At 51.3% G+C, this 13,449-nt stretch overlaps 1 protein-coding gene across 4 annotated transcripts in view; it reads left to right on the forward strand.

The window, feature by feature from the left end:
- RAB37 (RAB37, member RAS oncogene family) overlaps positions 1–11,720 on the forward strand; it is a 60,211-nt gene extending 48,491 nt beyond the window's left edge. For all 4 annotated transcript variants that reach the window (XM_067547495.1, XM_067547494.1, XM_067547498.1 and 1 more), the window contains 7 exons: positions 3,165–3,206; positions 4,597–4,663; positions 4,812–4,864; positions 6,495–6,560; positions 7,466–7,522; positions 8,390–8,466; positions 9,773–11,720. In XM_067547495.1, coding sequence (XP_067403596.1) covers positions 3,165–3,206; positions 4,597–4,663; positions 4,812–4,864; positions 6,495–6,560; positions 7,466–7,522; positions 8,390–8,466; positions 9,773–9,878 — 468 coding nt within the window. In that variant the 3' untranslated portion in view covers positions 9,879–11,720. The remainder of the gene's footprint in view (positions 1–3,164; positions 3,207–4,596; positions 4,664–4,811; positions 4,865–6,494; positions 6,561–7,465; positions 7,523–8,389; positions 8,467–9,772) is intronic.
- Positions 11,721–13,449: the final 1,729 nt, after the last annotated feature.

Genomic DNA, 13,449 nt, shown 5'->3' on the forward strand with positions numbered 1-13,449 from the left:
AAACAGATAATCATTGAATGGAAGAGGGTTCGATTAAACTGCCCCCGTGTCTTCGATTGCAGGCGCTATTGCCTGAAGAAAAGGAGCCGAGTAACACTGAGAAGGGTGTAGGCGCCAACCCCGTGGGTGTTCCAGGGCTCAAGCACCCAGGGGAAAAAATAGGAGGTGCTCAGGACCCATCCACCACAAATCAGCTGTTCGGGGCACTGCCACGAATCAGCTGTTCGGGGCACTGCCATGAGCCACTGATTCGCACGCCACCAAAGCTGATTCACGTGGCACTGCACGAATCAGCTGTGCAAATCTGCTGTTCCGTGGCACGCAGCAGCGCCACCGCGAATCAGCTGATCAGCAGCCAGCTCTCACGGTGGCCCCACCCCTGCCCTTCGCCTCCTTCTGCCCCATCCTGCCTCTTTCCCTGAGCCCTCCCCCCCCACCCGCCAGTGCCCATCAGCAGTCAGCACCCATGAAGGAGGGGGCTTCTCTCTTTGGCCAGTGCTTGCTGGAGGGGCTGGAGCCAGGTGTACCGCTGCATTTGTCTCTCCCGCCTAGAGTATTCAGAGGCACCAGCCCATGTAGCATATGACACTGAAGGTACATTACAATAAGGGAGGCATCAGATTCAGAGCTAAAGCAGGCTCTGTTTCTGCTGTCCTGAGGTCAGTCATTTCGACATGGGCTCTTTTCTCATTGTCTTATATTTCCAGCCTTCGCTTTACACCCAAGGCTTGATTCTGCTCTCGCTAACACTGGGGCGAATGGGGAGTCAGTCCACTGAAGGAAGCAGAGTTCTGCAGGTGTAAGTGAGACCAGAGTCTGGCTTTTAGGCTGGAAAATAGGTTTTCTCAAAGGCTGTATTGTATGTGGTGTCGGTGTGGATGGGTGTGCCGCGTGCCTGCATGGATGCTGGAGATTTATCAGTAGTAGGAGCTTCAGAAGCTTCAGAGGTTTAAGCCAGGTAGATGCCCGAAAGTCTAGGTTCTTATTCCACCATTATTTGGACTTTTTAAGCCTGCAGAACTGAGCTGGATTCTAACGAAAAGCAGCTTCCGGGGGAAGAGAAGGATTTGTATTATTTATTTGAATGACCATAGCACCTATGAGCCCCAGACCTGGCCTAGGCCCCATTGTGCTAGGCGTTGTACAAACACAGAACAAAAAGATGGTCCCTGCCCCAAAGAGCTTACTGATCATCCTTGTTGCCAATTGGGCCAGAAACCAGCTGTTCTCATGGAATCTGTGTCTCTTGTTGCGGCTGTGCTAGGCAGAGGGGTGCAAAAGGGAAGCCAGGGTTTCAGATCGTTACCGTTACTCTTCCAACCCTCAAATGAGCTTCCGTGTCAGTTTAATGAAAGGTTCCGTTTGGTTTTTGTTTGAACCAAAACCCTTTGTTTTCACCAAGCCCTGTCTGTAATGCAGGGGTGTGCAACTGATTATTGCAGGACTGTGTTCACTGCATTATGGGTCTGTGGGCACTGGGACATGGACATGGGCCCTTGTGGTGCTGCAGAGGGTGATTTGTGTCTGTGGAAGCACAGGTGTGCATGGAACGAAGGTCCATTCTTGATGTCAGTGACTCTACGCTTTAACCTCAGGGCTTGCTGTATTGCCTGTTGCTGCCGTAGCTCTGGGCTGAATTGCTGATACAGCAGCATAGAGATACATGGTGCTTTACAACACGTACACAGACGGAGGGGCAGATTCTGTCCCCTGCCTCAGCCCCTATGTGCTGTGTTCTTTCCACCCCCAGAACAGCCCAGAAACTGAAGCCCCTTTTACTACATTCTCATGGATTGTGCCTTATTTTATACTGTTGTAGTGTCTAGGAGCCTGAGGCCTGGCCAAGGACCCCACTGTGCTAGGAGCTGTGCAAACACAGAGACAAAAAGACAGTCCCTGCCCCTAGGAGCTTCCAATCTAAGCATAAGACAGACAATCTAGTATGAGACAACAGATGGGCGTGTACAAGTGAACCATGACGCTATGGGTTGGCTAGCATGAAGGGCAGTGGTCTCTGCACACCCACAGCCTAACGGTTGCGTTCTGTGGTGCTTCTCCTGGGCGTGCAGCACAGTCTCAGCCATCATCTCTGCTCCAAAGCGAAATCAAATGTAAGACAAGAACAACAGGAGGAGGTTCTATTCCTGTCTTGAGGCTGGGCTGGGGTGTGTGATAGCGTGTGTGTGCAGTGTTGTGTATTCTTGCAGTGTTGTAGCCGTGCTCCAGGCACTGCTTAGAGCAGTGTTTCTCAAATGGTGTTCCGCGGAACCCCAGGGTTCTGTGGGCTGAGTTGAAGGGTTCCGCGAAGAAGCGGAACCATGCCACCGAAAGTAACAAAAATCAGCATCTCGCAGATTTGAGCCCATCTGATAGCACCTCTGGCTGCCTACCAGGCCCCGAGGTGATGAAATAAAAACAAACCAGCCAGATCGCAGAGTTGGGTGATTCCAGTGTGGTGACAGGCTAATTTCAGATCAGTCAAGGAGGGAGAATGTTGCAACTAGGTGTAATGTGCCCGCAAGGTAGGATCACTGGAAATACTCCTGCTGTTGGTTTCTTGGTAAGCTCTGAAGCTCTGAATGGGGGTTCAGGAGAGATGTGATATTAGAAGCCTTCGTTCCATGCATTATTATTTCTGGGTGTCTCTGTTTTTTGGCTTCTAATGCAATCTGTTTGACTTATGGTAGTTCTAGGGTGCTCGGGATCATAATATGTGAGCATCAGCTCCTAATCTTGCCTGCTGGACGTTTACATTCTAGGAAAATGTATTCTCGAGGGATGCCCAACCTGGAAGCCTTCTCCACTGCTGCCAGTTTGAATTGTTTCAGTGGACTCACATGAGTGTGAGCCCTTGAGTGGAGGACCTTAATCTCTCTCTCTTAATATCCCACCATGCTATTTAGCTGTCAGGGAGAAGCAGCTGCAGAGAAAGGAGACAGGTTTAGAAGACAGTTACCTGTTACCTCCTTCTCTTTGTCTCCAGCCTCCGAATCCAGCACTGCAAGTTCCTGCATCAATGGAGCTGGTCTCTACTGAGTTGTGCTCTAGGGTTCAAGATGACCCATGGCACCATGGAATTCAGTATGGGGAAGGTGCAGCCCAGGAATGACCCTGGCTGGCTTTCCCACCATCTTAAACCCGTGTGGTTTTGTTTTCTCTTACAGAATAAAGTTGTGGCAGTGGATGGTGTGAATGTAAAATTGCAGGTGAGTCTGGGACCTGGTGGGAAATTGACACTGACCACGGCATGTGCAGTCAGTGCTTTGTATGAGGGTGTCTGTACAGATAGATCCTCCATGGCTTTTATCTTTTCTTTGCCATGTGTTCATCCCCCCTAATAGGGGTGGGGGTGGGGAGGGGAAGGAAAGCAGCTCTATTCTCTTCCAGTTTAACTATTGCAGTGACAGTCACATGCCAACTCTGCCCGCACATCGACTCTAGTGACACCATCCCAGGTCCTAACCACATCAGCCACACCATAAGGAGCTCATTCACCTGCACATCTACTAATGTAATATATGCCGTCATGTGCCAGCAATGCCCCTCTGCCATGTACATTGGCCAAACCGGACTGTCACAACGCAAAAGAATAAATGGACACAAATCAGACATAGAAAATGGTAACATCCATAAACCAGTCGGAGAGCACTTCAATCTCCCAGGACACTCTGTAACTGACTTGAAAGTTGCCATACTTCTACAAAAAAACTTCAAAAACAGACTTCAGGGAGAAACTGCAGAGCTGGAACTCCAATGCAAACTTGACACAATCAAACTGGGTCTGAATAGGGACTTGGAATGGTTCTCTCATTACAGGAAGTAATTGTCACTGTCCACACATTCTCACCCTCTAATCCATGGTTGTGAATAGGCCTCATCTACTCTAAGTGAATGGACTTTGCTAACACCTCCCCTCCCCATTGTTATTCCTTACCCTGGGATGTATATATATACCCCTATCTGATTTCTATTTCATGCATCTGACGAAGTGGGTTGCAGCTCACGAAAGCTTATGCCTGCAGAAATTTGTTAATCTTTAAAGGGCTACAGGACTCTTGTTGTTTTTGCTGCATACAGACTAACACGGCTACCCCTCTGGAACAGATACCAGTGTTTGTCCGCTATTAATATGGACATTTCTCAGGGAGATGGTGAGCTCTTGGGGGCAAAGACTGGTCTGTGTGTGATGTGGTATGTGATATGCTACATGTGCTTGACACACGACACCTTTAAACCCATTCCTTCACAGAGACCAGTGACAAAGGCTTTGTTTTTGGCATCCATTCATGCATTTGCCCCACATAACCTTGGCAACTCTCAGCCTGAATCTGGCTATATCATTTCAGTTCAGGGCTCCATATGCTATTTCATACTTGTTTGTGTAACCTGGAAATCTCCTATATAAGGAGCAGAATATACAAGCAGTGGGTTCCTAAGTGCTTCCATTTCCACATCCTTGCACTGATTCTGAGCTCTTGGTTTACTACATTCTCTTATGCCCCGATGCCAGCGCTCCCCTGGGATTTGAGCCCTGGGAATGAAAGGGCTGCCAGTGGGGTTCCTTCCTTGGTTTTCATCGGGGCTGTTTCTTTGCAGATCTGGGACACGGCGGGGCAGGAGCGATTTCGCAGCGTGACCCATGCCTATTACAGAGATGCCCAGGGTAGGTTGTCGGGCAGGTTTGTGTTTTGCCCGATTCGGGGTCAGATGAGAGCTGGGATCCACCCACTCAGTGGAGCTGCTCTTGCCACTAATGGCCCAGAACAGACCCCTCATTAAACCCCCACTTTGTTTCTCTTCTTTTCTTCCAGCTTTGCTCCTCTTTTATGACATCACCAGCAAAATGTCCTTTGATAATATTCGGGTCAGTATCCATCCCCTTGAACCTCATTGAAACAATCGTTAACTCCTGAACCCACAGAGAGGGTTGGCAGAGTCTCCTTACTCCCTTCTTGCTGAAGGGCGGGACCCTCTGCTCACCCAGACAGATTTCTAGGTGCTTGATGGAAAGACTCCTAGACCCAGAGTGGGAGGCTGTGTTTGGCTTTAAACACATTACACGTCAACTCAAGCATGGGACACTCCTTCCAGAGCCACCTAACACAGCAGCTCCATCCCCAGTGCAGCGCATCCCTAGCACCAGGGGCACACACCCTTGTCTCTCCATCCATCCCTCCATCTAGCTGGCTTTCCTGTGGGATGAGATGAGCTGAGTCCCAGACGAGAGAGCTGAAGCATTCTTAGGGCAGGCTTCTACCATCTGACTCTGGCAGACTGATGGAATGGGAGGACCTGTCCTGATTCTTGGCATCTAGCAATGCTGGATGGCCATTTCGTTGCCCATCCAGTTTGTTCTGTGTTACGATGCAAAGGGTGACCTTTGCCTTAGTCACAGGGGGATAGTTGTACTCTTGAGTCCAGATCCTGGAATACTGCACCCAATATTGCAGAAAGCTAAGCACCCTCGACTCTCTTTGAAATCAGTGAGGCACCAGCAAGAAATGAACTTGGGGCCTTCAGCCCTAAAAGCAGAGCCTCTGCCACTTGAGTTAATGGAAAAACTCTGTTAGCTGGCAACTGTAGTAGACTATTATCCTCTCCAACCCATCACACTGGGGATGCAGCTGCACTGGATGGCAGTAACATTAGTTGTGAAGTCAGATGGGTTTGGAAGAATTGGTCGGTGCTACAATGTATTGAAAGCCAGGCACAGTCAATGGGCATTGAAGGTAGCTGGCACCATACCAATCAGGGATGCAAAAGGCCACCTCTGCATCCTGCTGCTTGGCAGACAGCATCCTGAGGCACAGAACTGGGTGCATGAGGGTGCAGGCTGCCGACTCTACAGGACATTCAGGCGCAAGGACAACCATTGACTAAAGTGCCCAGAGGCGAGAGCTGGTTGGGAATTTTTCAATGAAACTTTTTTTTTTCCCCCCCATCGGAAAATGGGGATTGGTCAAAACCAAAACTTTTCATGCCAATGGGTCTGTTTGACAACACTTGTGTTGAGACGGTTTTTCAGATCCTGGATGGAAAGTCTGGTGGAGAGGGAGAGAAAGAGAGAGCACCACCCCAGAAGAGCTAGCAGCCCGGTGGTCTGGACACTCCCCTGAGGTTTTAGTCTCTTCTCCAAATCAGGCAGAGCAGAGATCTCTATCTTTCTCTGGTTTTCCATGAAAAATGTTGAAATGTCTCAGTTTCATTCCACATCAGAACAAAAGCAGATTCTGAATCCCTGAATTTTTTTCACCAGCCATTATGCGTGTGTCCAGGCCAGCCTCACGAGAGACCTTTGGGCATAAGTGCTACAAAAACGACACAGAAACTGCAGATCATGTTCCACCCCTTTAATCTGGCTGCTGTTATGCAAGGTCCTGTCCTCAGATCCACCCCTCCTGACACTACCTCCTTTGCACCACCCTCACATACTTACAGTTGCATATAAACCCGCTTGTTTTCGCTGTTCATCTTTAGCACTTCCTCTCTTGCAGGCCTGGCTCACAGAGATACACGAATATGCCCATAAGGATGTGGTTATTATGTTGTTAGGCAATAAGGTGAGTGTCACCTCCTGGTGGGTTACTAAGAGCTGTGCTCATGCACAGCTAATCTCCTTTGGTTTGTGCTGTCTCCCCCCTTGTCCTCAGGCCAACGGCACCCCAAAGCAGTACAGACGTGGCTCTGAGGCCTCCCCCCCCCCCTTTGTTCAGTGGCACCATCTTAGGGGAGGTTTTGCTTAGCCTGTTTTGGAAGAACATAGTCTCCAGTTGCTGCTGATCTGTATCAGCTCTGACCATAGAGTGCAATCTGCTCCACTTTCTAAAGTCACCAGCCTGTGTGTCCTTGTCTGTTTCTCCTCAGACCTTCTCTGACAAGGTACCGGGGTGAGTCAGAAAACTCAGCCACTCCTTGAGTCGTCCACTGGGCCCAGATGGACGCTCAAGAAACCATGATGTCCCACAGGCCTCGTCATCACGGCCCGAACCCTGGGTTCCACTGTTTCAGGGACCTATAGTGGCTGTGACTCGCAGCCCCAAATCCAGAACCGGGGTCCGTTTAAATTCTGTAATTCCTTGAATTGGTTCAGTTCTAACACGGAGCCTCCAGAGAATGCTTTTCATCTTCAAACCTGAATTACCCTCCAAGGTCTCTGGTGTCAGTGCTGGGAGCAGAGTCCATGAGCTCCGTGCGCCCATTGCTGTGCTCAGACTGTTTGTCCACATCCCTCCCTGCGAAGAGCTTGAGGACATTTCCCTAGGTTTGGAACTTTCCGAAGAGAACCTTGTGAGACGTTTCATTGCTGCAGAATGACTTGGGTGTGTCCATGCCCATTGCTGCCAGTAGAGGGAAGCCCAAGTCTGAGTCTTCAGCAAGTGAAGTCTAGCTCTGTGATGACCTGCCCCTGCAAAGCCGATCTGTGAGTCTCTGGGCTCCTACGGTAACTATTTCCCTTCGTTTACAGGCAGATGTGAGCGGCGAGAGAGTCATCAGGACAGAGGATGGAGAGTCACTAGCCAGGGTGAGCCGCTCCAGGGCTTTGCAGGGTGTCTCTCTTTGCTGAAGGTATCTGGCCCCCTCCTTTCATCGTCCTCGGTCACACGTGGGCTACGATCTCCTTTGCTGTGCTAGAGAGACCTTAACATGGCTACTCCCTGGGGTCGCAGAGCTGGTTCCCTGAGCCAGTCCTCCATCTATTGCTTCAGTTAGTCCAGCACTTGCAGACTTAGACGTACCATGGAGTGTGTCTGGACAGAAGGGTTGAAAGTGAGAGAGGTCAGATGAAGAGGCGGAGGCCAGATGGGGTGGGACGGGCAGGGAGGGTTTGGGCTGTGAGCTGGGGGAGGGGGAGGGCTGAAGACAGCGTGGGGGGTGGGGGAGCAAAAGAGCCGGCGCATGAGGGAGGGCCCTGGGAGGTCTGCGTTTGCAGGAGTGGTGGTAAGTATAAGAGGACAAGGATGCACCCCTCAGCCTGCCGAGGTCTGTGAGGGAGCCCACTAGCCCATCGGCTCAGTGGGGTGGACTATGGCTAAATAAGGCTCCACCAAAACGTTAGCCGCCTCCTCTCCAGAGAGACTCCTGCTCCCATCTCCTCAGAGGGCCTCTCATCTGCTCTCCCCCTTCTAAGCCCTCCATCTTCCTTCCAAACCAGGCCTCCCAGGAGCGACCGGCTGTGCAAGTGCCTAGCGCTGCCCCTGGTTGCTCTGCCTCAGGTTTGCGGCTCTGTCTTGAGCCTCCTCTGGCCAGTGGCCCAGACTCAAGGAACCTGCTTGAATCCCCTGAGATTCGCTTTGCTGGCTGACGGGCAGGGGGTCTTTCAGCGGGGGACGGGAGCTAGCGGAAGAGGGCATTTCCTGCAGTGTCTGATGGCGCCGTGCCCCCTCTGCAGGAATACGGCGTACCTTTCATGGAGACCAGCGCCAAGACTGGCATGAACGTGGACCTGGCATTTCTGGCCATTGCCAAGTGAGTAACTGAGGGATTGAAAGGGCAGCTTCCCATGCAAGGGCTGCCTTCTCCTGCCGAGGGGCATGGATTTAACTTGTGCAGACAGCTGGGAAACGCCTGCCTCGGAGTGGGGGGGGGGGGCGGGGAATATCTCGGCCTTAAAAGGGGAAGTGTCACCTAGTGGTTAGAACCCGGGGCTAGGAGTCAGGGCTCTTGGGGTCAGCACACTCACTGTGTGGCCAAGACGCTTAACCTCGGATGTCTATCAAATTGCTCCCTCTCAGAGGATCATTAAGCGTAACGTGTCAATGTTTGTAAAGCAGGCCCACGAGGGGATCTCCTGCTTTCCTTTGAAGCAGTCAGTACTAGCCCAGGGCAGGGACAGATGCAGCTTTGCATGGGCTGCTGCTCTGCTCCAGTATAGCACTTCCCAGCCTAGCACACTCAGACTGTGGCCTCCAGAATGGGATTAAAGCGCGTCAGAATCCCGGGGAGTTCTCGGACCGGATCCCAGCGGGGGTAAAGAAGCAGAGTTCCAGCTGAGGCTGGTTCCTGGTCTCTGTTGTCCCCAGACCTTGTTCTGCTCTCAGGCTGAGTAGCCAAGTTCCAGCCTGGAGTTAATTTTTGACAGTCAGGTCACAAGCCCGTGAATTGCTGCCTAACGTACCTGGGATGTGGGTTAAGAGCCCTGACGGTGTCACCCCACTGAACGCCGTTGAAGTGCCGGCTTTCCAGCGGCACTTCAGAAAACCCCGTTGTTTTCTACTCCCGGAGTGCCAGCTGCAGCAGAGGCCAGCACAAAGGGGCTGAAAGGCGGCTATGCCGCTGGTGGTGACTGACTCTCCAAGGGACAGTTGAGCTCCACCGTGGAATGGAAAGATGAAAAGTTCCTTTAATGTTATCCTAGTGTTACAAGGTGCAGGTCTATTGCCAGTATATGGGATTAACCCTCTGCTAACACGCAGCCCCGTGTCCTCCAAGATACAGTTCTGTGTGGTGTTTGTTTCCCCTTCCCCTGAATTGGTTCTGCTTCCCTGGCTGGAACTCACTATCTCCCCATCTACAAGGCACCCGTCGTGCTTGGCCGCCTGCTCGCGGGCTAAGATATTGCCAGATGCACCAACTGTTGTCACAACCACAGCACATTCATTTCCTGTTGGGGGAATGCTCCAGGAGCCAAGCCATGTACTCCACCCCTTCCTCCCTGTCCCCCCAGAAGGAAGGGACGTGGAGAGCATCATCTTCCCCTTGCTTCCGAGAGGCACAGATGCTTCTGTGCAGATAGTGGGGCTGGCGCTACATTTCATCGCTGTGCTTCTTTCAGAGAACTCAAGCAGCGAGCTGTGCAGCAGCCTGACGAGCCCAGGTTCCAGATTCATGACTACATAGAGTCACAGAAGAAAACGTCCAGCTGCTGTTCCTTCATGTGAGAAGCCAGGGCAAGAAGGAGGACTCGGGGCACAGGGGGGAAGGCCAGGGGGCCTGGTATAGTGCAAGAACAAAGCGGGGCTGGAGAGGAAACTGTTCAGAGTCCTGTCCTCAGAAGATGTTCTAAAAAAAATTTCTGGTCATAGATTACAAATAGGAAACAGGCAAACCTACTGTGAGAGGGGGCAGGGGGTGTGTGTGTGCATGTGTGTGTGTGCGTGGCTGGGAGAAGTTATTACTGAAGCCAAATAAATGCCAGTTCTGGGTTTCCCCTGACTAGTAAATCTTACAATGCGAGAGCCCAGCCCTGGCGGGGTAGGGGGATCACTCCTGACTGCACTGCCAAGGCCCTGTCTCTCAGGAGTGGCTTGTGTCAGCCTCAGCTGTGTAGCCAGTGCCCCAGCGATCAGAACTCAGCTGGTTTGGCCACCAAAGAAGCCAGGACCCAGTGTCTATCCGGACTGGGCCAAATCAATGTTGGCTGCATAGCCAGTGCCCCGTGGCTTTCAGGACAAGACCAAGACATCGTCAGCGGCACAGCCATGGCCTTGTGTCTATCTGGATTGGGCCAGGTCAGCCCTGTTGCATAGCCAGGGCCTGGCATCTCTCCAGTCCAGAGTCATCACCTGTCTGAGCAGTTTCCATGAGGCATCTCTGCTCTGGAGTCTGAGCAGGCTGAGGGGGCCGTGGCAGCGAACAGGGCAGGAAGAAGCGTTTCTGTCTCTCTTGCATTAGCAGGTGATGTTTTCCTGCAGTGAATGAAATCAGCGGGCGTGTTTGCTAAAGGAAGGGGAATGGGAGACCTTTTCCCTGTGGCATCTGGGTCCTCCCCACTCCCCTCACCTCCCCCAGGCCTCTGCAGCTGGGTTCTCTCCTTTGCCCAACCTCCTTCTGCCTCTGAGTGTGCCCCAAGCAAAAGACTTGGGGAGCCAAGTGTTATTACAGTGCCTGCTGTGTTGGAAGAAAGCTGCTGCTCATGGCATTAGCTGAGCGAGAGGAGATCGGTAGATCTTGGTCTGACTTTAAAAAGAAATGTTTCAAATCTGCTTTTATTTATATTATCTCAGGCTAAACTGCTATTTAATCCTTTACGAGAGACCAAGTTCAGCATGCCATGGACGTGCTCTGGACACCCCCTCCTCCCCTCTTGCTCTCAAGCATGGGCATCTGCACAGCTAAGCTGGGGGTGAGCATGGAGCCAGCATTTCCAGCCTGTCTGGAAAAAGGCTGTGGCCGCTCACTGTGGGATCGAGCCACCGGAAAAGGGGAGACCTTATCGTGAGAGCTCACTCCACTGCACACCCCTGGTCGCTCTCCTCCAGATGGAGCTCGGAGCCTCTTCTTTCTGCTCTTGCTGTTGAAATAAAACAGCGGAAAATTCAGGGCCTGAACCAAAGCTCACTGAGGCCTTTGAAAGCCTCCCATTGATTTCACTGGGCTCTGGATCTGGCCCTAATTGCTGAGCAACCTGGTGTTTCATGCTCTCAAATGCAGCCCCCTGCTGCCTCTCTCCAGATGTGTTTAAATAATGTTGAAGCTGAGACACAAATTGGTCAGAGCTACAGAACTGGAGGCTCAGGGAACTGAGAACAGGGCCCAGAGCTTTGACCTCTAGGCCATCAGCTCAAATACTACCCAAATTCCTATTGAACCCCGGGGAAAGATTCCTACCGGCTTGAGTGAGAGTCGGATCCAGTCCAAAGCCAGCCGTGGCTGACCGTTACTGCCATCCGCTGGCTCCGGTGAGTGGCCTGTGTGAAATGAGTCTGTGGCCAGTTCCTAAGAGACAGGTGAGCCCAGGACAGAAATAACCCTGGCATTTGGCATCGAATGGCTCTCCTGTTGGCAATGTCAGCGGAGCGGCCAAGCTCCAAACGGGCATGGAGAGCAAGCTCCCCCATTACTCCCAGGGGCATGAAACATATTGGTGGGAGATAATGAGTGATGGCTCATCCCCACTATCCCTACAGCACCTCTCCTGTCGCTAGCTAGAGACCCTCAGTCTGCCAGGCTCCTGAGCCAGCACTTCACTAGCCATTCTGCGTTAAAGTTTAGCTTTCCTGACTCTCGCCCATTTGTGTCGCCTTTACCATTATTTTATCATTTGCCTGGTTTTCATTTTCCTTTCCCTAGAGAAAGCTGCAAACCCCTGGTGATTCCCCTGGCCCCATTCAGCGAGGCACTGAAGAGCATGTTTACTCGAGTCCCACTGACTTTGCTGAATTGGGGCCCTGAGGGTGACTGCCCATTAATCTCTCTCTAGGTTTCTGTCTCATCTGCGTGTGCAGCACCTGTCTCATGCATGTCGTATATAAGGGTATGAAATAATTACCCATTAGAGTTACTGGGCCAATATTTTTGGTAGGTATGCTTAAAAAACCAAAAAGGCCCTGTCCCTTCAGGAACTGGAACTTTTAAGGAAAGTCAATTTATTTGACCCTCTGAGAGCAAAAGCTTATGTCTACACTGCAGACTTCTGCCAGCTTAGCCATCTGGCTCAGAAGTTGGAAGAGGTGTGATCCATGACCAGCATAGCTGTGCTGGCCAAGGTCTGTAATGTAGACACAATTACACTGGACAAACTGTGCTATTACCCATGTCGCTTGGTTCACACGGGCGACGTGGTTTCTCTATCCTGATGCAAAGCACAGCTTTGTCAGCACGGTTGTGTCCACGCGAAGGGCGCTTTGCAGGAATAGCATATCAGTCTTCCTACACTGCTAAAGCACTCCTCGGGGAGACAAGGCCTAACACACATTGAGGCCAGTAGGACTACTGGCGTGAGAGAGGCTAGTAGGAATTGACTCCAGCTGGGCTGGCTAGTATCTTCCATCAGAGGAGAACCTGGGGAGACTTTTGTAATACTAAAAACTATTTCAGCAGCATGAGCCTAATCACAGCAGTGCCCTGTAATTATTAGTACCGTCTAGGGCAGTGCCCTGACAATAAAGCCGTGGATGGGAGGATTGACTCCACACTGAAAGACTTTAAATAATAATTAAATGCTCCATGGAGGAAGCCGGAACTTTGTTTGGCAAAACTATGCTGGAGTGAGACTGTAGAACAGCACGCTAGAGGGCAGCAGGCAGGTCTTTCGTGACTATATCACTCTCTGATTGATCCATTACTTGCATGTCGTATTTTTTATGACTGTGGTTGAATCGGCTGTGTCCTATGCACAGTTCCCCTCATCCAGGCAGAGTCAGAGCTTCACGCTAGCCTGAGCAGTTCTCCGGATATAGAGGGCCTTGTTGTTTGTTTCCCCTTGGCCCCTGTTATTCTAACATCTCAGGAACGCTCGCTTTGCAGCATGCAATCCAGTTACCTCCCTTGTGCTATGCCAGAGACTGGCATTACCGATTTCACCCTCAGCGCTGCCCCTGTGCCCCAAACTCAGTGCAAGAAAGAAGGAGCGTGTGGAGATTTACATTTGCACCGAGTCCCAGTGTTAGTCTAAGTAACATGCTGCTGGGTTGTCTCAAGGAGGAGTGCAGTATCTGGGACGCTAAATCCTGGTTCAGATTAGGGCTTTGAATCAGAGCAGAGGCATAACACCGGAGATTTATAAACTCC

This window comes from Emydura macquarii, unplaced genomic scaffold (assembly GCF_026122565.2).
Source record: "Emydura macquarii macquarii isolate MOO-44397 ecotype Brisbane River unplaced genomic scaffold, CSIRO-AGI_Emac_v2 contig_1230, whole genome shotgun sequence".
Lineage (NCBI taxonomy): Eukaryota > Metazoa > Chordata > Testudines > Chelidae > Emydura > Emydura macquarii.